A 22,814-nucleotide genomic window follows, 5' to 3' on the forward strand; every position below is an offset into this window, starting at 1 on the left:
TCCTACCCAGAAACATATGTTCTCCTTCTCTGTCAGCCTGTTGCTGCTCTGCGAAACAACTTCCTGGAAACATTTTTCTTCCTGGCAAACTACTTCTGGCAGCTTTCACAGGAATCAGACTACTTTCTGTCTGTAGCCCCTGATTTGGAGTCTTGGTTTCCATCTAGTAATGTTTGCCAACAAGTAGGTAGGAGAATCTTGAAAAGAGCTGAAAGCCCTATTCTACTTTAAATGTGTGCTGGGCTGCTGCTGTCTAGGAATGTCAAACTGTCAGGTTTCAGCTCAACTACTGGAGATATCATAAGTTCCTGTCTTGCCTGGACCATGTTCAGAGGGATATATGATGGTACGGGTGCACAACGTCACCTTTCAGACACTTTATAGCCTCTCTTCTACATATTCTGAAAATAATGCATAGCTAATATACGGAATGAGGCAATTTTGAAATGTCTGAAATATATTCACCACCTGTCCATTTGACATATGAAAAGGTGGTCCTTGGATTTTCACTGTCTCTCCACCACCAGAGCTACTTATTGGGTGACTTTTCATGGTTGCAGTGGACTAGAACTCATCTTTCTCTTCTTTTTCATCACTCTCTCAAGAGCAACACTACAGGGCGTGTTCTCAGGGCACAAAAGCATTGTATAGGAAAACTTAACATTTTCCTATATGCTCACTTAATATTTTTGTTCAGTACTCAAAGAAATGCAGAATGGAGCATATGTCCACAGTTATCTGTTTAGTTTCCTTGTCAGAATTCGGAAAGAATTAAATGTGTGTGTATATACCTACACATGAATAGATCAATCCCCAACATTGTTCCCAAATACAAATAGACTAGATTCAATCATCTAAGACATAAATATCATTGGATCTATCACACAAAACCAGTGGACACTGTCATACCTTGACAAAACGTAGCATTGATCCTCTTGTAGCCTTGTGGGCATTCTGTCATTGGACTGTATCCATGGTAAGCTGAACAAAAAAATTATATCAGTTAAATACTGCTGATCTGTATGCTTATTTAGAGAACATGACAACCATGTTATTACATAACTGTAACTCTATACAGAAATTCAAATACATGTAAACTTAATTTGATCTTTCTGAATGTAGGCTGCTAACATCTTCCATTATCCACTCAAATTCACTCTTAATTAAGAAGATGACATAATTGAAATCATCCTGACTGTACTGGAAAGTCAAATAATTACTTCCACAAACCTTCAACAAATACCATGTTGAGAAAAAGAGAAAAGATAAGGATTTACCTTGGGAAGTCAATGGTTTTAAAAGTGAAAATAGCTTTAGAAAGCAAAAATACACACATGCAATGTTAAGCAAATTGTAGCACACCCTTTCTTTCGCCACAGTGAATTAAAATTCTTTGAAATGCGTAGGAAACAGAAGCAACTAAGCCTCTAAATCAAGACACAAAGAAGAAGAGAGGGCACATCTCTGATTTACCTAACAATGTTTCTGAATTTTGGAAGACTGTGTGACTTATTGGCTGATCAGTGGAAACTGCCAAGAATGTAGCAGCGCTGCAAAATACAAAGTTCAATCCTTACAAAATAGGAACTGTTCTGCTAAGTAGATTTTTCATTTCATTTCTTTCCCTGTTAAGAAGACTTTTATTTCTGTTTATTGTTTCTTTCCTCCACTTAAGGTTGCCTTTGAGACTACAGAAAACTGCTTATTGATTCTTAAATTGTCCCAGAACAACAAATGAGACCAGTAACTTCTTTGCATGTTATGCACTAAAAGCTAAGCTCTTGACAAAACCCAGTACCTTTGTCAAACACAGATCTAACGTTTGGCGCTATTACCACTAAAGTGATCTTAGTAAAGAGACACGAGTTTTTCATAATTTAAATGCAACAACAGGATACATTCAACATTTGGTCAGAATTTAGAAGTTAAGCTGGCCAAAAAACAAAACAAAACAAACAAAAAAAAAAGCCACCCAGAAAAACAAGCATTACTTTCCATCTTTACTGTACACAAACTCTCCAATTAGAACACAGTGAGATGATGACTTCATTTGGCTTTATTTCACATGTGATGCCTGAACCGCACATTCATCCCTACAGCTTGGTTCAAAACTGGAAGTCAATCCATTACAAGGACAGAATTGGTAGTACCCTGCAGCTCTAATACTGTATGAGCACAGTTCTTCCAGTTGCACATGGAGTGCAGCCCATAAGCTGCATCGGGCCTTTTCCAGTGCCACAAACGCGTTTTCCTTTCCATGGTGACTCAGCTGCTCTAGAAAGCGTAATGGTGGAGTGAGGTCAGAGACTTTAATCTCTCCATCCCTACTCATTCTGCTCCCACACTGAACAGGAAAAAGCGGCTTACTGGCAGCCGTCTTCTTCCTTGTACTAAGAGCAGCAACATAAGCAGGTCATAGTAGAGTACGAAGCATGTGCAGTGATGGCTAGTCATCCATGTGAGAGCTGGATGCAGTCCTACATTACTTATCCTTTACTCACTTAGACAACCTGTTTATAATTATAAACTGTTACCAAGAAGCCTGAACAATCATTTCCCATGTAACGCAGAAATGAAGTTAGTTTTAAAGGTCTTCTTCTGTAGAAGTTTGCAGAAATAGAGATCTTCTCCAAAAATTCTTCATTTATTTTTCCGTAACACTGAATAATCCATAGACTTAAAGACACAGGAATTGTCCCAGGCCAAAGCACTCAGCTTTGCAACAAGACTGGTCCCTGACTGAGCAGAGGATATTTAAAGCTTATATAAAAGGATATTTAGGCCCAGATCCAGATTGTAAAGTTCCAGTTGTGTGTCTAAGTTCAAATTGGACATCTATAAAACTTTAAGATGCTGTAAGAACACAAACTCCTGCAACAGTTCAAATCTGATCACTTAAGTTTCTAGAAATCTGAAAATTCACTATTTGCACCCATGCACATTTTCGAAAGTTACTGCATGATTGAACAGCATAATGCTTAAAGAATTTCTAAATAAGATCTAGAATGATAAATTGCAGATACTTCTGTCACAGCCTGACCAGTTCAGTTAGTGAATGTTCTTAAAACATGCACCTACCCAATCATACTTGTGATATAATGCAGTGGCAGATGACACTGTATTTTAATCTCTGGAAAACAGTATACACACATTTCCTCCTCCCTAAGAATGGGAGAAACACAACATACAGTGAGAGCTCCCATCTATAAAGATGAGAAGCGTATCCCATTTAATGTGAAATCCCAACTTTCCAGGAATACCTTAATCTTAAAAACACCTTAAGAACAGGGTGATTCTAAGAAACATCATCATCTGTCTCCTCTTGAGATTACAGTTACTTCCAAAAATCAAATCCAAATTAATTGAGTCAGAAGGCAGGAGTAAGTACTTTGTGTTGAGGGACATGATTTAGTGGGAGCTATTGGTAATAGGTGAACAGTTGGACTGTATGATCTTTTAGGTCTTTTCTAACCTTAGTGATTCTATGACTCACATTATTAACAACACCAGGAAAGAGACTGAATTCCCATTCCTGTTCCAAGAATTGTTTCTTCGTTTTATGGATTAGGGTATCTCCTCATAGGTATAAAATGTAGACTTGAAACTCTTCTGGCAGATAAAGGAACTCTCATTTGCCTGATCTTGAGAAAACGTGTAAGCCGCTAAGGATTTATATGAAAAGGACAATGCTCCTCTCATTAGTATTTAGAAAAGTTACTCAGTGCATTGATAAATGGTGGTGGAGGTTATAGGGCTGTACATCCCAGGTGTGTTCAGGCATTTCTCTGTACCCTCTAGAGGGAATCTGGATTGGACTAGACTGGACAATCTAGTTGGACTAGATGATCTTGTAGGTTCTTTGCAACCTTGCTTTTCTATGATTATAGCAATACATGAAGGAGTACTTCTAGGAAGTAGCTATCTGTAGGAGTAACTGTGGCCTAGGAGACCTAGATAATGGCCACAACTCCTTGCACGGCATTTGGCCCAGTAAACAAGGATCTACTCTGCTTGCTACTTCACCTTTTTATTCCCTTATTGAGCAAAAAAACATTAAATGACAGAAGTACTGCTGTATTTGTGCAATAACTGTATCATTCATAAACATGTAAGAGACTAGCTGCACTTATCATCCAAAAATTCTTTCTCATTATAACATAATTTCAAATCATAAGAAACCAGTGAGGAAAGTCTTCATCACAATTAAATTGTCAAGGAAGAAACTTCAAAACAGAGCAAAAATATAACTGACAATTTAGAGCCTAGAAAAATTTGGCTCCAAATTCAAAAGTTCATCTACAGTCTCAAGAGGTCACTGAGTTCTCTCCAAGCAGTAACTGGCGCCTCTATAATTTAACATTTCTGTCCAGACTTGAAAAAATATAATTAAATAAATCCAGCTGGAAGAAGCAAGATGACTCAATGTCATTACCCTTCTTGAGAAAAATGCAACCGTGCATCACTGCCTTAGAAGAAGAGGAGGAAGCAAGAAAAAAAAACAGGGAAAAACCACAACCATGCTAGCACTGTTGGCTGTGCTGAGTGCCTGTGTACTGTAACTGCTGGCATGCAAGAGAATTCCAGTTTCTACAACCTGCCCCTAATCAAAGCATGGTGTGTTCTTTCTACTATGTTCCTTTTCTTTCTCTCTCACCAAAAACAAAAAACAACAAAAATAGCAATTACTATTTGAGAAAATGTTACAAACTTGTTCAGAGAGTAACAACAAAGAAACACCCTTACATGGCTTCTTGGGACACTTCTGGCATTTGTGAAATCCCCAGGAAGTACCCACAGTTCCACAGCAGTCTTCTTGCTTTGAAAGGCCGGGAAGTGCTTTGCCACACTGGAAAAGTTAGGTAAAGAATACTCAGGTTAGTGCTGCTGTATGATGATCACCTCTAGGATAATGTTCTCTTTTAGTCATCTTGGAACAGCTTCTTGCCAGTCTAATTGAGACACCAAAGAATGGCTGGAGCTCTTAGCCCAAGCTTAAATAACATTCATGAATGGCTCTCTGCACAGGAATGAGCAGGTTTGGTTATGTTATTACCCTCCTCTGCCTTAATGTAAAAAGAAGGTAAAAGAGAAGAAAATAAACAGTATGTTATTCTTCCTCATAAAAACGTCTTCCTCTGCTTTTTCAAAAGCCACGTACATTATCTTAAATAAATTACTCTTTTAAAAAAGTAACATTTTTAGGAGTATAATTGATTTCTATATTGCTCTTTCCTATATGTTAATAAGGCTCAAATTTCTGCCAGCTTATGTTTAATGTTTGTGACCAGTTACTGAAAATTGCCAAATTATTATGAAATATTCTGCTGTCCAGATACTGAAGAATTACGGAATATATAAGATGACTCATGTCAAAGCTGGTGATATGTATTACTCAGAATGCTTCATGCAAATATTTAAACCTATCTTGCAATTGTTTCTGAGCCAAACACTCCCTGCATTTATTTTTTCCTGATTAAGAAACAAAGTTAAAATGTATTTCCCTATGTGAAACAAAGACGTTATAAAGCACATTTACACTTGTCAACTAGGTACATAATCAAAGTACTCAAAGTATGAGAGAAGTGTGCAACAGGTGCACTTTAAAAGCAAATACTGATATAAATAGGCACCACAGCAAATAATTCAAATGTGTTGAAGTATGAATTCACACTACAGTGAATGAACCTTCCCTGATCTAACTTTTCATCCTGACCGAGTATAAAAACCTCTGAACCAAATGATCACCAATGTTTATCTTTTAGCTCAAAATAGCTGTCTTGCTGCATGGCCTTGTGGTTGCATTCACTCATACTGGTAACCCTGTCACTCTGTAGTGGGGATGCATGCTGAATACACTGACAGCTTCTTCCCAGCTTCCCAAATTTCTTACAGTATGCTGATGCTCATGGGCCACTGATGTTCCTAAAGTACAAAGGTATTCAATGAGGCTTCAGTGTGAATACCAGCAGGACAGTAGTACACCGTACAGTGAAGAGCTCTAACATATCAGTGGGTTCTTTCTTCCTATTAGGGGGACTGGCAGGGTGCTATCCCAGCCATCTTCTCAGCCCCTTTCTCACATGTTCCCCAAGAACATTCTAAAATATCTCAGTCACAAAGTAAAAACAGCATAATTTAATCATCAAATAACCCATGTCTGAGCAGCCGGGAGCATCCTCTGCACAAGCCTCCTATATGAGATGGAGCTTTTAGTATCAGAGCAAAGTTACTGTGTGCTTCTGCCCATCATCCCTACACAACAGGGGGAAGCAGCACTTGTGCCTTCAGCCACATTTTGAGGTGATACACGCACAGCAGAAAGAACAGAGCACCTGGACAGGTTAGAAGATACTCTGTAGAAGTCTGCTTTCATGAGAGCATCTGCGTGGGTCTTGTACCAAATTTTCCCATGCTCCAAGGGGAAAACAATTGTGCCCTGAATTGTATTTGGCTGGATTGTATCTAAGCTTTTCAGACGCAGGCCCAGGCATACACTATGTGAGAACATCTTTTAGGCTATCTTGCTTTCCACTGGCTTGCAGGATTAGTACATGACTGACCACTCCTGATCTTTCAGTTACACTCTGATCTGGTTTCAGAAGCAACTCTCAGTCAGGCACAAAGGCAGGCCAGGTGCAAGAAGAGGGAATTCTATACACCTCCAGTCTGCTGCAGCACCTCAGCTCTTCTCAAAATGGGAACTAACTGAGAATTACTGTCTCCATTACTGGAGAGTCAATTGATGGCAGTTCATCAACTGCCTGGAGTGGCAACTGATGGCACTCCATCAACTGACTGGAGTGCAACTAAAAAAAAAACGTACAGAAATCACATGATGTCTTTACACAACACTGTTTTTTTCAAGTTCAATGTGAAGTGAGCATGCTCTCAGAAGATTGTTCTACTTTATTTACATCTGCTAAACTCCTTTCATAGAACAGGTATTACTTCTCCCATGTTGAAACCTCTTAGACTCAAGTCATACACTGTTGCAGTTTGTGAGAGCCTGCTCAAGCAATTTCTACTCAACTCTCTCTCCCCACCTTGTGCCTCAGTTTTACAAGTCTTCTTCCTCTGAGAAGAAGTGGGAGGAATTGAGGCTGATGCTGCACCTCCCCTTATGATCTCAGAAACTGAGCATTTGGGCAGCCAGGCAGATAATGTAACACCCAGTGCTCCTCACAAGGTCACAGGCCTCAAGGACGCATTCCAGCAGTATGCACGTGAAGAGGCAAGCAAGACTACACTGACATGACAGCCAACAAACCATCCTTAACTAGTGCTTCTCCCCTCCCCCTCCCCCAAATTGAAAAGGTATCATTTAATGATAGTAAATGAAAGGCAAAATAAAGGTTAAAAAATAAAAAGGAAAAAAAGGAAAGAAGGAGGAAGATGGACTGAAGCCTGTTTTGAGTTTAGGTGTGGTGCTATAGCATTTGCACTCTACTGAAAATCACGATCTCTGTGGTCATAACTTTTTCAAATTTCCATAAAAAACCATGAGCAAAAATAAGGATGCCAAAGTCTGAGTCATCTGGCAACTGTGGTTTGTAGTCCTGTCAGTAAAAACTGGCAACGCTTAAAGCTGCTGCTCCCACTGCCTCTATGGTGAATTAAAGCTTGAAGAATCAATGATAATTTGGTTAGCATCCAGATCATTGTAGAAACTGGCCAGTGAGGTAAAGCAACTGCCACATGGGGCTCCTTGTGGTGTAAGGCCTGTGTAATTTTGGAGCTATGTATCAGAAAAAGTGATTGCTCTGTAAAGTACTAAGCCAAGAAGAAAAAGCGTGTTCTTCTATGGCTAATAAACCCTAAATTTCTCTGGTACCTCTAACAGCACTTCAGACACTCTCAGTACTCATGGCACCGCACAAGCTGTTTCTGAGCCAGCAACAATTTCTTAAGGATGTTCCTCCCTTTCTCAGGCCCTAAGCATTACTGAATTGAAGCTCTGTTTCTAGAGGTCTCAAGAACTTTTAGGTAATTTCTCTCCTCATCAAAAATCTTATCCACTTCCTACCACTGGGAAGAACTCATTAGTTCTTCAGACAGTCTATTCCAATCTCTGAGTCACAAGTGACTGGAAAAGTCACTTGGGGGAATCCATGCCTATTTTTAGTTTGTCTCACTATTCAATACAACTCCAACACATAAGCATGGGCCTAAAATAAGCGGCAAAGCTAAACACGTGCACGTAGCTTGTATTATGCATGAAGGTGATGCCATTTTCTAAGCTTAGGTTCACAACTTTCTATCCATCATCCATACATATTTTAAACTAATCCAGCCAGTATCCCTGAGGGCTTCTGGAAATCTCATGGAGAGAGAACAGATTTTCATGAATGATACATCTGTCACAAGGTTACGGTTTTGAGATGATTCTTATTGGCTCAGAAGGCAAAAAAAGTCATGAAGGACTGGTATAAAAGAGCTTAAACTGTGCTGAAAGGGGCTCAGCAGTAGCAGCAGTATGAAGCACACATGGTACTGCTATAAAACAAAGTTCTTCCAGGGTAAAGCATTCACAGACACTGAAAGTATTGTTTCGAGTCCACATATTTTCTCCATGCATGCCTGGGCTTCTATGCCAATATTTTATATAACCGGAGGAAGTACCAAATATTCCCGCTGTTCGACTGGAATTCTGGCTGACCCTATGGTGGTGCACAAAGGCAACCCCAAAGCCACATCACCTCTTTGTTCCCTCATCCAGCCTCTGTCCCAGCTCCACAGTGCTAACAGTACTTGAGTTGTGCACCACTACTAGAGTTTAATATCTTTTCCAATGTTTGAGAAAAGGAAGGATTACATCCTCGAAATCCCCCTGCTAAGGCAGTAGGAGGAATGTATTCAGCTCCTGTTGAAGTGCAGTAGGGAGCCCAGTCCAGCAATTAGTGTCAGGACAGCCACGAAGGGCTCTGATAAAGGACCAGAAGGTTTCCTGAGACTCTCACTCCTGCGTGACCCATCCACAAATCCCTGTCACGAGCTATTAGTTAAAACCACAACACAGGCATAAATAAAGGAGTGTCACATGATTAACTATGATTGAAATCGATAGGTGCTTTGCCCGAGTTAATAGCTAATGACTCTGGGATTCAGCTCAAAAGACCGCATTTCACATACCACAATAGCAAAAGAGAATGGATACACTGTTTAACTTTCTGTAAACTATTCAACAGGCACAGACTTTGGATTGTTACTTCTATCTCCTTTTTTTTCCCCTTCTATAGGTATTACAAACAGAGCAGGAAACCCTGATCTTAATAAACCCTATTACCGAAACAATTAACAAACACACTTAATTAGCATTCTGGCCATGGCTGAGTGACAGGTTGATACAAATGAGGAGCATTATCCGCTCGAGCACTGGCACACTAGCAGCCATTGTCTCAAAAGCAGAAGAGAGAACTTAAATACTTCCAGACTTTCTAAAAGAACTGGTAAAGAATTTGCTTTGGCTTGACTAGAACATTCTTCTTAGGCAAGCAAAAATTACCCAGATTTCTTCTATTTGAGTAATTAGAACAATATTTGGTGTTTTTGGTATCTGATACATCTTTTAATCTTCTGATACTTCAGAGTATCGATTTTGCAAAAAATCTATTGTGAATGAAGCATTAATCCTGCAAATGAATCCACACTGATTTCTGACAGTCTATTTGTTTAAAAACTTCAGAAGCCAAACCATGAGCTTCAAGGAATTCCAGACAGTTATTTTATTTTATGAGATGGTATTTTTAAGACTATTCTGAAGAAGGAAAAAAAAAAAAAAAAAAAAAAAGTAGTTCTTTAGAAGGAGAAAAAGTACCAGTATGAAGCAGAAAATTTTACTTCTATCATTTGTTCTCAAGAAGTTCACCAGGGATATTTCTATGGCTGAGCAAACGACTTCAGTTGGCATATTACTATTGTCATCACCTCCAGACTAAATGTGCTATGAACATACTGCATACAGTAGGACAGATAAGATGAGGTCATGCACTAAAAACAATCAACATACTTTGCAACTCAGCAGTGATCTCAGTCCTGATCCTAAAAATTGCGTGAGCGCTCTCTAAGTTCAGTACGTGGTCACTATGTGTCCTCATGTCAACCAAGTTAAGTAAACGCATGATGATTTGCAGTCAGAATTTACTGTGATACAGCACTGACAGTTCCTGAGTTTTTCTGGCAGTCACCTATTGCATGGATTATTTTGTATTCTATCAATTCCAACAGCAGAGTGGAGGGGGTTGCTCAGATCAGGATAAATGTTTCCTGTAGGAAGAATTACTAAAAAATAAACAATTTTCATTAAAATGAATCCAACAAAAATGCTGATCAACTGACTACTGCTTATCAAATGTATTTGTTACTGGTCAGAACAAAACAGCACTTGAAACATATCTGAATGCACGTGTAAATCTATCAAAAGATGCTTCTCTTTTCTGCTGTAAGTCATACATTCTGTTTTTCTTTAATACAACATTTCAGTGTTCTATCATAATATACCAAATCTTGCCTCCTAATACCAGAAGAACTCTAATTCAGGTTCCCTACTCAATGGGGTCATATCAAGTGCAGGTCTTTCTACAACACTTTTCACAGCATTTTGCAAAAGCCCACAAACCATCGCTCAGCAAACAACTGACAAGCAAGCGGTAGAACATGTCCCCCAAACACAGAGTTGATCTGAACTTAATACAATCCCCAGAAAGAGGTTCAGATTAGAACATTATTAACTGAAATGATTTCTGTGACCACTTCAGAGAGTAGACCATACACTCTCTGCAGCTGCATCAGTACATGTGAGAGATAGGGAAAGGGAATGAGCAGACATTGCTTCTAGCCAGTGTCTCTTCTGAACATTGTGGAATGTTGCTTCCATCCAGGCAAATAGATTAAATTAAGTGGTTCTTCAGAATTAAAAAAATAATAATAATAAAAAAATACTTTGTTTTGAAGCTATATCAGAAGTCTCCTTAAGTAAAACAGATAAAAATACTTGGTAAAGAATCTAGCCATGAAGAGTCTTGCCTTAGAGAAATCTGGAAGCACCAGCTTCTCCAGTTCCTAAATGTTTTACAAAAACCAAAAACAAAACAAACAAAAAAAAAAACAACAAAAAAAACCACCTTCCTCTTTACAGCTATGCAAAAGATAGACCAAAGCAATCCTGAGAAAACAAACAAAAAATATAGCCCAAATAATTAAATGTAGGAACCATTAAAAAAATGCAAGAAAAATGTTAATAGTTTTAAAGTGACCATAAGTTTAGAAAACATCAGTGCTTACTTCTCTTTAAATGAATTTCAATAGATAGTAGTCATCTGCATTCTTCTCTCAATTTAAGTGCAAAGCACTCATAAATCAAATTTAATAGCAGCTGAGATTAACACAACAATTGTTATTAGGTGTACTGCTGACAATGTAGAAGTATGTTGGGAAAGATATTCTGTGTTATAACAAAAGCATATTTATTAGAATAAAAGTCAAAAGCAGCTGAAGAGGAGGAACTAGGAAAGAAAAAAGAAACTGAACCACCCTTTTTCACTTGCTTTTTTAAATATGACTTTGCAAATCAGTGCTCAAGGATGACTCCTTGTGTTTCAGAAACACATTATACCTGTTAGTAGAGGAACTTGCGGAACTCCATATCCTGTACGGAAGGCACAGAAGCATACAGTGTTGACCACAAATCAGCTGCTCTCCACCTGCATTTTTATCCTATCAGTCTCATCATATTTGTTTTGTAACTTCAGGTCTCTAATTTCTCAACATCATTTTACACGCAACAAGGTAGGAGTTCAGGTTCAAGTCTGACAATTACTAACAACAATCAGTTTCTGGCCTGTACCTTAACCTCTGTTTATGCTACACTCTGCAAAAATCTAGTTGGTATTAGGAAAGTGTTGATGAAATGCCACTTATGTATGTGGCGTAACATAGTAAGTTGTCATGTAACAAGGCAAGCTATCCTGAAGCAATCAGTTTAAGACCTTGCAGAGTGAAACTATTTGTCAAATGCTCTGATGGGAGAAAAGTGAGGCAGCCAAGAAATCAACTTTAGTAGAAAGAGAGCCATTGAGAAGATTATTTACTTCTGACATTTTTCTCAAATTCTAATATAACTTCTGCAGCTACTCTCTCCACTTTATTTCTCAGCGCTGAGGGGTCAATCCACAAAACAGTCACAATTAAGGAACAAATGCAGATGTGTATACATATTTATGAAAACATAAATCTTCATTTATGTATTCTAATTAAAATAAGAAATTTCATTCATCTAACTCCCCTCAATCACTATCCTCCTCTTTTGTCATTCTAAGCACATAGTCTGCTCTCTTTCCACAAACCTTTCACTATCCTTTTCTCCTGGTAGCTGCCTTTAGCAATAGTCACTTAGGATACTACAGACAAATGAACAAACACGAGGTCTAGAAGAACTTCCGTTCTGAATTAGGAGAGAACTGATGCTTGAGAATATAACCAGGTTCTTCAACTGCTGATGGTATAACATCTTCCAAGCTTCAATTCAGGATGGCTCCAGTTGCTAAATTAAACAGTATGCACTCTGTTGGAATGTGAATGCAGAAAACACACCCTGGATATTGTGGGATCTGATCACAGCAACCAGCCTACAGTTTTTGTTTGGGCAGGACTACTGCTTTTGAATAAGATGCATTAGAGGAATTTAACTAAGGTGGGGTGGGAAAGAATGCAATGAGAGACAGCAAATATTCCTCAGAAGGTTGTGGGGAAAAAAAAGAGTTCATCTGATTTTAACAAAATTCAAGAAAGAAGACAGAGGGAAAAAGGAGTAAAAAAATAAATAAAATGATGGAGGCTACACACACACACACAAAAAAAAGCAGTAAAGATTCTGATACTTATGGTCCAGGTAAAAAATGTTAAGTTTGACTAAGCTTTATTTTAAAGTTGGTTGATTTGCCTGAAAGATCCTTCCACACCATTCTGTCTATAGACAATAAAATCACCTCTGATCCCAGGATATTTAATAAAACATTTCCCAAGCCAACTATACAATCCACCCTGCAAAAAAATGTCTAAACACTGATAATGGTTAAAAAGCAAGGATAGCAGAATTATCTTGCCTAAACTCCAGAAAGAACTTGCAACGTGTTGCTAATAATAAAGAAAACTAAGTTTAGTGTCTTGCCTGTACAAATAAAAAGAACGCTTCTATTTAGTAAAGCCAATATTAAAAAAAAACCAAAAACACATACAAAACCAAACAAACAAAAAACTGAGTTATTTTAGAACAGGTCTATGAAGAATAAATAACATTGTGCATATTTTCCAGCTGAATGTATACTTAAAACATGCAAGTTAATAATTTTCATTGCCTGACTGCAGGAAAAGAATATTAACATTTCAATTTCAAAATTGAAAGGTGAATGAGTCACTTGAATCCATATTTATTGCAAGGTCTTAAATAAATGCTATACAAAACACGACCCTACAACTCTGTCTCTAGAAGGAACTGTAAAATTAAACAACTAAGGAACTTACTATGTTTTTGTCCAAGACAGACACTAAAGTTTGCAAAAATTGGGAACACAGATTATTCTAAACTAGCAGGCAGTCTCCATTCTTGAGAGCACTGCAAAGACACAGTTTCTCAGTGGAGTATTAAAGAACAAAAACCATTAAAAAAATTTGAGACTGAGCATTTCGTAGGTTAGTAAGTCAAGCCTGAAGACGATGCAAGTAGATTTCCACTTTCCTCCCCCTTCAAAACGGAGCACATTATTGTTTTCAACTGAGTAATGATTAAGTTTTAGTTTTAAAATCATTGCAATGTGAGAGACAAGCACTGCAGAAAGCACATTTTGGATATAGATAAATATTGGAAATATCCCCATCATTCACATGCCAGAAAGAAAAGACATGAAATTTATCCAGCGTAAAAGATAAGAAATAAAAGGTAACATTCAGAAGAAGGATTTTTATCTTCCTATACATATGAGAATAGAAGTATGAATAAGAATAAACCACTTCTTATCACAATTAATTGCAGTATGGTAAAATATCACATGACAATGCCATGTTTGTTAGAACTCCCATTCTTATGAAATAGAGATTGATAGGTTTTTTTCCTCACATAGATCAAAGACAATCTATTTCCAAATCCTCTCCCCACTGCCCTGCTGTGGACAGAGTTGCCAACCACTAGATCAGACTACCCAGGAACCCATCAAGCCTGAAAGAATTATTTCAGTCTTTCATAGTATTCTTTTAAAGGCATTTGTCTCACAAACCTAAGCAAATATTTCTTACCTGTGTTCCAATAGTCTCCTGGAAGCAGCGTCCAAGCTGAGTTTTAACTGAAACAGGAAACACATGAGGAATGGGTTGTTGATTTGTGTAAGTAGCATGTCCTTTCTGGGTCTTCTGATATGGAAGACCTTGGTAAGAGACCTGTGGATGTCCTGGCTGAGGTACTTTCGATTTTTGTCCTGTTGATGCACTGTCAATTCTTGAAACTTGATGGATCTGAACAGAAGCTTCAGGGGGATGTTTCACATGGATATTCACTATGTTAGGAGGGAACTTCACTAAAGTAATTGAAAGAAAAACACAAGAAAAATTAGTAATAACATACATCAATAAAAGAGATCCCAGACACCTCTAAGACATCTCTTTTTTGTACATCAAAATTTGGATAAATTGCTTTAATGTGACAAAAATACAGACAACCCTCAAACTTCGGGGTTAGAAGAAAGGGTGAATGAATGCATAGAGTCCAACTTACAAAGCAAGAAAATTAAAACTATTCACAAAGGAAAGAAAGACATTATAGGACTGTAAAGACTGCTATATAAACATGGATGTCAAACTGGCTGGTGCAAGATTAAGATTTGTGGACATAATATGTGGAAAGAATGTCACTCAAAGTTCCAAAATTCAAACTCTACCAGGATATTTTTGGATATATAGTAAGTTTTATTGTCTTCTTCACATCTATCATCTTTATCTGGATCACAGAAAAAGCTTTGAATTTCTATCCTTCACCTTTATATACCTGCCAAGTCCAGAGTTTGCCCCTGCAATAGCTTCCAGCATCTCAATCATCTAAAATTACCACTCCCTTCAATAAACTTTGAATTGAGGATTTGGCAGACAAAGAAGGAGGAAATGTTTTTCAGATATATGTATATATATGTACTAGATGGTTGCAGTTTTAAGTCTGGTTATAGATTGAGAATTTCTGAACACTTAATGAGCACTGGTCTGTTTATGAGCTTCAAGACTCTTTTCATTGAAACAAAAACGTCCTTAAAACATTCCAACTCAAGTTTGGGAGAGGATGCGGAGTAGAAGTATGTAAAAAGTTGTACTCTTGGTAAGCTAAATAACAAAGTTAACATTTACTGTGTCTGTTTAAGTCTCTCTGGTTAGCAAGTACTGCATAGACCACTTGAGGCCAGCCAATGACTAAACATCAGACTGTTTCAAGAACAGAAATGTCATGACACTACTTCCTCAAAAATGCATACTGGGTTACTGAGTCTTCTGAATTGCCTCCTTGCTCTTTTAAACTCATCTACATATTTTTACAGCTTCATTTCTTCGGAAGCATACTACATTTATTTTAGCTATTTTGTAATAATATTATTTTATAGAATTTTTTTTCACATTATTTTGATTTTGCTAGGCATATTTTCAGAATTAACTGGTCTCTCATAGTTATTCCTAGGGAAAAACAAACAAACAAGCAATAAAAAAACAAAGTGAAACAAAGGAACAAAAAAAAAAACACCCAAATTTACATCTAATTTGTTCAGCATTGTTTCATTTCCGAAAACATTTAGCAAATTCTGAAGAGCAACACCAGTAAGAATGCAATATTCAGTCAAGAAAATATGGTTTCAGGGCCTTACTGGCTCTTCAGACCTTGTTTGTAACAGAAAACAACCTAAATTCAAAATTTAAGCAAAGAAAGATGTATTTCAGGTAAATGCATGAAGAAAAGATTCAGAAGGAGAAGTAGTAAGGCCCTTCTAATTCTACCAGTGAAGATGTTTTTTGAAGGGTGATTCAAGTGAGAATAGTCTACCTGTGATATGAACATAACTAACCCTAAATCATTATCTGTATCCCAAATCATAACAGTTTTATTTATGAAAGGGATCTCTTGCACTAGCTTTTCTGCCTGGAATATCTGCCAGGTTTAAAACTGGAAGAGTGTAGGTTTAGACTAGGTATTAGGAAGCAATTCTTTACCTTGAGGGTGATGAGGCATTGGAACAGGTTGCCTAGAGAGGTTGTGGATGCCCCCCTCCCTGGAGGTGCTCTCAGGGCCTGGCTGGCTGGGGCATCCATAGATTGCATATTTTGTTTTATGTTAGATTTTTTAATTTTTTTTTTTTAAATCCTGACAAGTAAATAAAATTAACTCCAAACTAAAAAATCCCCAATTCTATCAAGAAAAGAAATTACCTTTTACACCTTGCTGTCCAGACATTGTCAGTGGCAACGTATGAGTTGAGTGGATAACCTGTGATCCTATAGCCTTATTCACTTGTTGCGGGTGATGGTATAATTTTGGAGTATTGCCATTCTGCACAGGGATCTGACAAAGTTTGCCAGTGTAATTAGGAGGGCACTGGCATTTATCTCTAGAACTGCACTGGCCTCCATTCATGCAGGGAAGGTGACAAATAACTGAAACAAAAACAGAAAGAAATGTCTTGTTAATGACTTTGTAATTACAGTCTGCATTATCTGACTACATTTCACATGGCAGTTGAGAAAGAAAGGAAAAGGGCTGAGACCTTTTATTCTTCTGACAGTAGAGGAATGACTATCTATCTGACTCACTTGATTGCCTTGTGGGAGAACCACTTTCCTTCCCCTCCTTCTGTCCTCTGTCTGGTCCACATCTTCTTTTCATGATAAATACGGCAAGAACATTTTTCTTTTATAGGTACCATTATTTCATTATGCTGTTAAGCAAGACACTAAATGAATTCTGTGCCTGGCTGCACCTTTACTGTACAGGTATTTCTATTCAGTCAGCCTCCCCTTTCTATAATCTTGGACCACCTGTGCTTCTCTGGAAGACAACGGAAAAACTCCACTGGATAATAGACTGTAGTGAAGAAACTTCTCACTGTAAATATTAGCTGTTCTTGGGAATACCATGTCTTACTGAGCACCCACACTTTTGCTTGTCATTTATCTCTCATATGAAAGAATTTGTATAGAATTGCTGATGAAGGTTATAAAAGTAAAAATTCTACTAAAATGATTTCAGAGACAAACTTCCAAGTCATATAAGTACTGTAATTCTAATATAAAGAGAAGGCGTATTACCTCTGTGCCAGTCAGCATTTGCACATTTACAGCAAGGTAAACTATCAGAGAAAACACTAAAAAATATCAACTTTAAATGAAAAATGTTTCTTAACTCGCATACAAACAGTAATAGGCTTAGCTCAGTACATTCTAAAAATGTGGTATAGGTCTTTATAATCAATGACAATCTAGCTGAGCTGTCAACATTTCCAAGAATTAAATGATGTAAAAACAACAGGAAAAATACTGTAATTTTCTGCAAGACAAGCTAAGGTCATTTTTTTCAGGAGTTCAATATTTCTGGAAAAATACCCAAAGTATCCATTTGTTATCTGTTTTAAGATAAGATTCTGGCTGAATGAATAATTTAAGAAAAAATGGAGACTTGTTGTAATTCTGTAATTTTCTTGGATTGCTATGGGCTTGGTTTATATTGAATTACAATTAGAATGTGAAACTGTATATAAGGCAAGATCATAAGGAACCTGGAGCTTGTTGGCTCAATGGTATTATCTCTGGACAGCCACAGCCTGTTGACATTATTAATACTAATATCAGTACTGGAAAAAGAACTTGTGTGTTGTGTGTCGCAAGAAGACAAACAGGACATTGGACAGCTGAGTAATTCTCTTGGCCCAGAAGCGCAACAAAAACAGAGCAACTAGACTGCCCTGGAGCAGAGCATCATCGCATCGACAGGACGTGGGATGTGCTCACCTCATCACCACGATGGGTCAGCACACAAACATAAACAACTAAAATTGTTTCTTCTGCCCTATTTTGCAAGTGTTTATTTAATCTTTTTATTGCCTTATCCCAATTTTTCAGTTCATATAAACTGACTAAAAGTACTTCAAGCCATAGCACTGAAAATCAGCAGCAAGAGGCTTAGATGCCTTCAAAAGACAGTCTAGTCTTCGCCATAACAGGTCTCAATTTTATTTGTCACTAAAATGCTGTTGTGGCATCATCCAAGCATACAAAAGACATCCTTGCATAAAAGACAATACTTCACAACTAAATGAAAGACCATTTGATCCCAGCACTAATGATAACAAGATTGTTCTCTCACACCATTTTGTTATGAACTGCCCAAGTGAGCAGGTTTACCTTAACAGAAACCACACACAATGATTTTCAGATGCTTGTAAAGATCTGCCTAAGCAAGGCTGAGAACACTTCACGTAATGACACAGCTTTAAGTAGTGTTAGATGATAGCGGATGGGTGTTTGAGAGGAGCAGCATGAATCAAAAGTTCTCACTGAGGAAGACAGTAAAAAGCCTTGCCAAACAACTTTCTTCCTGCACTCCCTGGCCCCAAGGCAACAAGGAAATGAGCAAAAAACAGCCTTTAAATAATATAAACATACTCAGTATTTCTACCAAAACCAAACAATTTCTTCTGAGCACCTGTTCCTGTAAAGCAGCTAGTTTCTGGAAGGCAGCATCACCGGGTACCCCTCCCTGACCAGACACTCCTCTCCTGAAAGCAGACCAAAAGCTCTGCTTCAAAGAGTTGTGCTAAACATACAGGACAGAAAATAACAGGATAAGGCTCCTTGTCCTCTCTCCATAGTGATTTGCAGTGATTATTCACATAAGTAACTTGTGCAATTAAGTGAAAACAAAAACTACGTAAAAGACAACTCTAAAATTAATAGTGAAAATGTATTGGTTTACATCTCTTGAGAGTCTGGCCTAGTGCATGAAGAATGAACTTTAAATGAGACTACTTTAAATACATTAATATATTCTGAAAACATAAAATTCTGTAATAAAAATAAATTTGGAACTATGCAATTGTGATTCCTATTCAGCCACATAAGAACCAATAGGATGTATGTTTGGGCTAAACTCGATAATCTCAAATGGCAAACTTCATAAGTAATAGAGAACTTTGACAAAAAAAGAAGAAACACAAACATTGAACTAATATATCAGGCAATTTTAAATAGGCATAATAGGCCCACGTATGCTACTTCTGGTGCTTCCTTGGGTAGTTTACAGACAAAGAAAGAGCTACAATTATGACACCAGTGCTGGAAATCACAAGCAGCTTATTTTATCAGAGCTAGGATTACACACAGACCACTCAAGAAAAGTGAGCTGAAAGGAAGAAGGCCTCTAAAAAGGTGGAGGAAGTAAATGCCACTTTTCTTTGACAAGGCTTCGGAAATAACAGGTTAACTGAGAGCAAGGAGCCCTGGGGAAGGGACCACTTAAGGCAGAAACAGGATCCAAAGCCAATGGATGTTTGAACAGCTCAACTTCTGATGAACGTTTTTTGCTTTGTTTTGTTTTGTCATTGAGGTTGAAGAACTTAAACAAACAGAACAGCTGAAAGCTGCCAGCAGGCATAGGGGACATTCTGACAAAACCCAGACCCAGGCACCAGGAGACACCATTAGAAGATGCTGGTTTTGCACATACATTCCTAACTCCAATTCAGACAAAGGACCCATTGGAGCCTGATTCTCACTGGGCTCTTCCTCATTTCCTCTGAAAGGAGAGAAAGAAGGAAATAAAAACATTTGTAATGGTGTGAAATCCTCTAGCTGCTCAGAGTCTGATAAAAACACAGTCAGACCTGAGCAAGATGACATAAAATCTCAGTTCAAAATGATGGGTTAACGGCCCTAAGAAAAGCAAAAAATTCTTTACTTTACACAAGTGATGACTAGTAAATCAAATCTCTTAAAGGATCTGCCAACATACAATTGAAAAGATTTGTTAATACCAATGAATATTCATCCTTTAGATACATGAAGACTTGCTTAAGGATCTAGAAACACTAAGTTTTCTCCTCATTCTTGAGAAATTAACTGGTAATAACATGCTTTGATTTCTCTGGCATCAAAGGCCTTCATTACCCCAATCTGGCACAGCTTGGTGTGATGCTGTGCTTCATATGCCCCCATACAGAGTCTATAAAAGGCAGGATTCAGAGGTAAAAAGAGGAACTATACAACATGAGCTCTGGTAAAGTTATCCTGGCTATGGGTTAGACTATAACTATATCACCTAATTTGTTTTCAAGATACTCAGATGACCTTGACCAGCTCCAAAAAAGCTAATTTAATCAAGACTGAATGTTTTTGTTTAATCAAAATGATGTGTAGCAAAACAAATTCCAAGAACTTAAATCCTTGTAATCCTCAGAAAATAGCCTATACTTACAAAAATGAACCCAGAGGATGTGCGGAAACTCCCTTCCTGTAGCCAAAGTGTTGAAGAAAATGAAGATGACTTCTGAAATGTTCTTCATCTAGCTTTCCAAATCCCTTTTCATATGCACCTCAGGGAACAGACAAGTTTCTCTCTTACTTTTTCTCACCACTGCTTGCCTTTTTGACTTATTCGCTATCAACTATTCCAGTGTAAGCATGATTCAAGTACATCAACAAGGCTCTCCAAGAACCTCAATGCTGCTCTCTAGATCACAGTATTTCTATGAATTAGTAGATTTTGTCTGAGTACTACAGTTACTCAAGCATTACTACATATCCCACAGCAGTTTATGCATCTTTCTTTCATGTTATTAAGCATATAGAAAATGCAAGAACTAGCACAGATCTTCCAACTCATTCTTCATATAAAAGAAGGGACTGTATGCATTGAAGGGTAGCACTATCATATAGAATGTTGTTCTTGTAATACTGTGGTTTTTCTCTTCCAGACCCTTCACCACCTGCATAGCCTTCTTTTAGGCACTGTCTAATAGGTTCATGTCCTTTCCATGTTGCGGCACCCAACCAATACCCAGTGCTAAAGGTGAGGTCTCACAGAACAGAATGGGACAACCTCTGCCCCTCGCCTTGTGATAGTGCTGGACCTGGGGTCCAGTACTAGTTGACCTTGGGGTTGACCCTTTGGATTGACAAGGCACACTGCTGGCTCATATTCAACTTGCTGCCAAACGTGACTCTCCAGATTCCTTTTCACAGGGCTGCCCTCCAGTCTCATCTCAATCTGCACATATATCCAGGGTTGACCTGTCAAACGTGCAGGATCCAGCACTTGAAACTTCAAGCCAGGTGATGGTTGGCCACTCCACCAATTTGTAAAGACCTTACTGCATAAATAATAATGAATTAGTTAATTACTAGTGTAATTAGATTTAAGTAAGCTTACACAAAGATATAAGATTAAGATATACAAAACATTTGGAAAAAACTCAAATGGCAACCTAAGTCTAATTTAACAATTTGAAGTAAAATATGCAGTTATTAAACTGTTTTCTCAGCTATCACAAATTAACTTTGTTAGAATTATCTATCTTATATTTTCCAACTATTACTACCACAGGATGTTTCAGAAAGAAGCACAGACAGCTGGGAATGGGATTGTAAATTCTGCAGTTTATCCAGACAAGAAAACCAAATTACAGCCAAAATAAACAAGCTTCACATGTTTTAGTTTTTTTTTTTTTAAAAAAAAAAAGAAAAAGAAAAAAAAGAAGACGACTCAGCACGAAAACTATGTCTGCCACAAAGAACAGCCCTGAAATTTAACATTTCCAAAACACAGTTCTTTCTGCATGTTATTTTCAGTAGGAAAACCTATATTCTTACATTGGTATCATTACAATCCCCAAAACAAGCATTTAAGCAGAAAAACGACATTGCTTAGGAATTATATTTATTCACTTTTCATGAACATCTCCACCTCTCAACAAAATAATATTAATGCTAAGCTAATTACCAAGGTCATTTAATTAGTTTATTACTAAGTACACATGACATTTCAGGATTGTAAACATTAAAGATGTAAGTCAACATCATAGTCAATGGATGCACTCAACTAGTAGGGAATTTCTGAGCAAGAGAATGAATCACACTTGAGTAACAATAACACTGATCTAATTGCAAACGCATTTTTTGATAAGGAAGACTGGTGCTGAAGGTTGCCCTTAAAACATCCTAGAGTCTACAGATCTTTGAGTTTTGGATTCAAATTACTGTTCTCATCTTCAATTCAGTCTTATGACTGAAGCTGGTAGAATTACAAGGAGCAAGTAGTCACTAAAGCTAGCTGAGCAGACATGATTTTACACTTTAAATCACGCTGGTCAAGGATCCTAGGGAATTACTCTTGCTCTAAAATTATTTCATATGTTGAGTGAAAGAATCAACTCCCAGACAGCATTTGCTTTTTGTAACTCTCTCTACTCCATGAAATGCCATGCTGTACATATTTAAAAATAAAAGTGAAAAGACATTGCACTAAGGAAGCACAGCAGCTATCATGAGTTATTTTCAAGCTACTGAATGTTTACATTAGAGAAGGAAACCTTACGGATACACTATCTCCCAGCTCCAAATGACCAAGACAACCATTTTCAAGCCACTTTAACATAATTTTCTAAATAAACTTTCGGTATTTTTTCATAAACAAAAATCTGTTTTCCTTGAAATCCATATGTTGAATGCATAGTTCCATAAACAAAAACTACAATAGTTGTTTTTTATTATTATTATTACAGATTTGCAATAATATGATTATAAAC

General features: G+C 37.5%; 1 protein-coding gene across 7 annotated transcripts in view; it reads right to left on the minus strand.

The window, feature by feature from the left end:
- The window catches only part of LTBP1 (latent transforming growth factor beta binding protein 1), a 164,429-nt gene that overhangs the window by 72,871 nt on the left and 68,744 nt on the right, over window positions 1-22,814 (minus strand). For all 7 annotated transcript variants that reach the window (XM_015857695.2, XM_015857697.2, XM_015857698.2 and 4 more), the window contains 4 exons: window positions 16,450-16,674; window positions 14,287-14,564; window positions 4,744-4,846; window positions 910-981 (listed from right to left, as the gene is read on the minus strand). In XM_015857695.2, the coding sequence (XP_015713181.1) occupies window positions 910-981; window positions 4,744-4,846; window positions 14,287-14,564; window positions 16,450-16,674 (678 nt within the window). The remainder of the gene's footprint in view (window positions 1-909; window positions 982-4,743; window positions 4,847-14,286; window positions 14,565-16,449; window positions 16,675-22,814) is intronic.

The sequence above is a fragment of the Coturnix japonica genome, chromosome 3 (assembly GCF_001577835.2).
Source record: "Coturnix japonica isolate 7356 chromosome 3, Coturnix japonica 2.1, whole genome shotgun sequence".
NCBI lineage: Eukaryota > Metazoa > Chordata > Aves > Galliformes > Phasianidae > Coturnix > Coturnix japonica.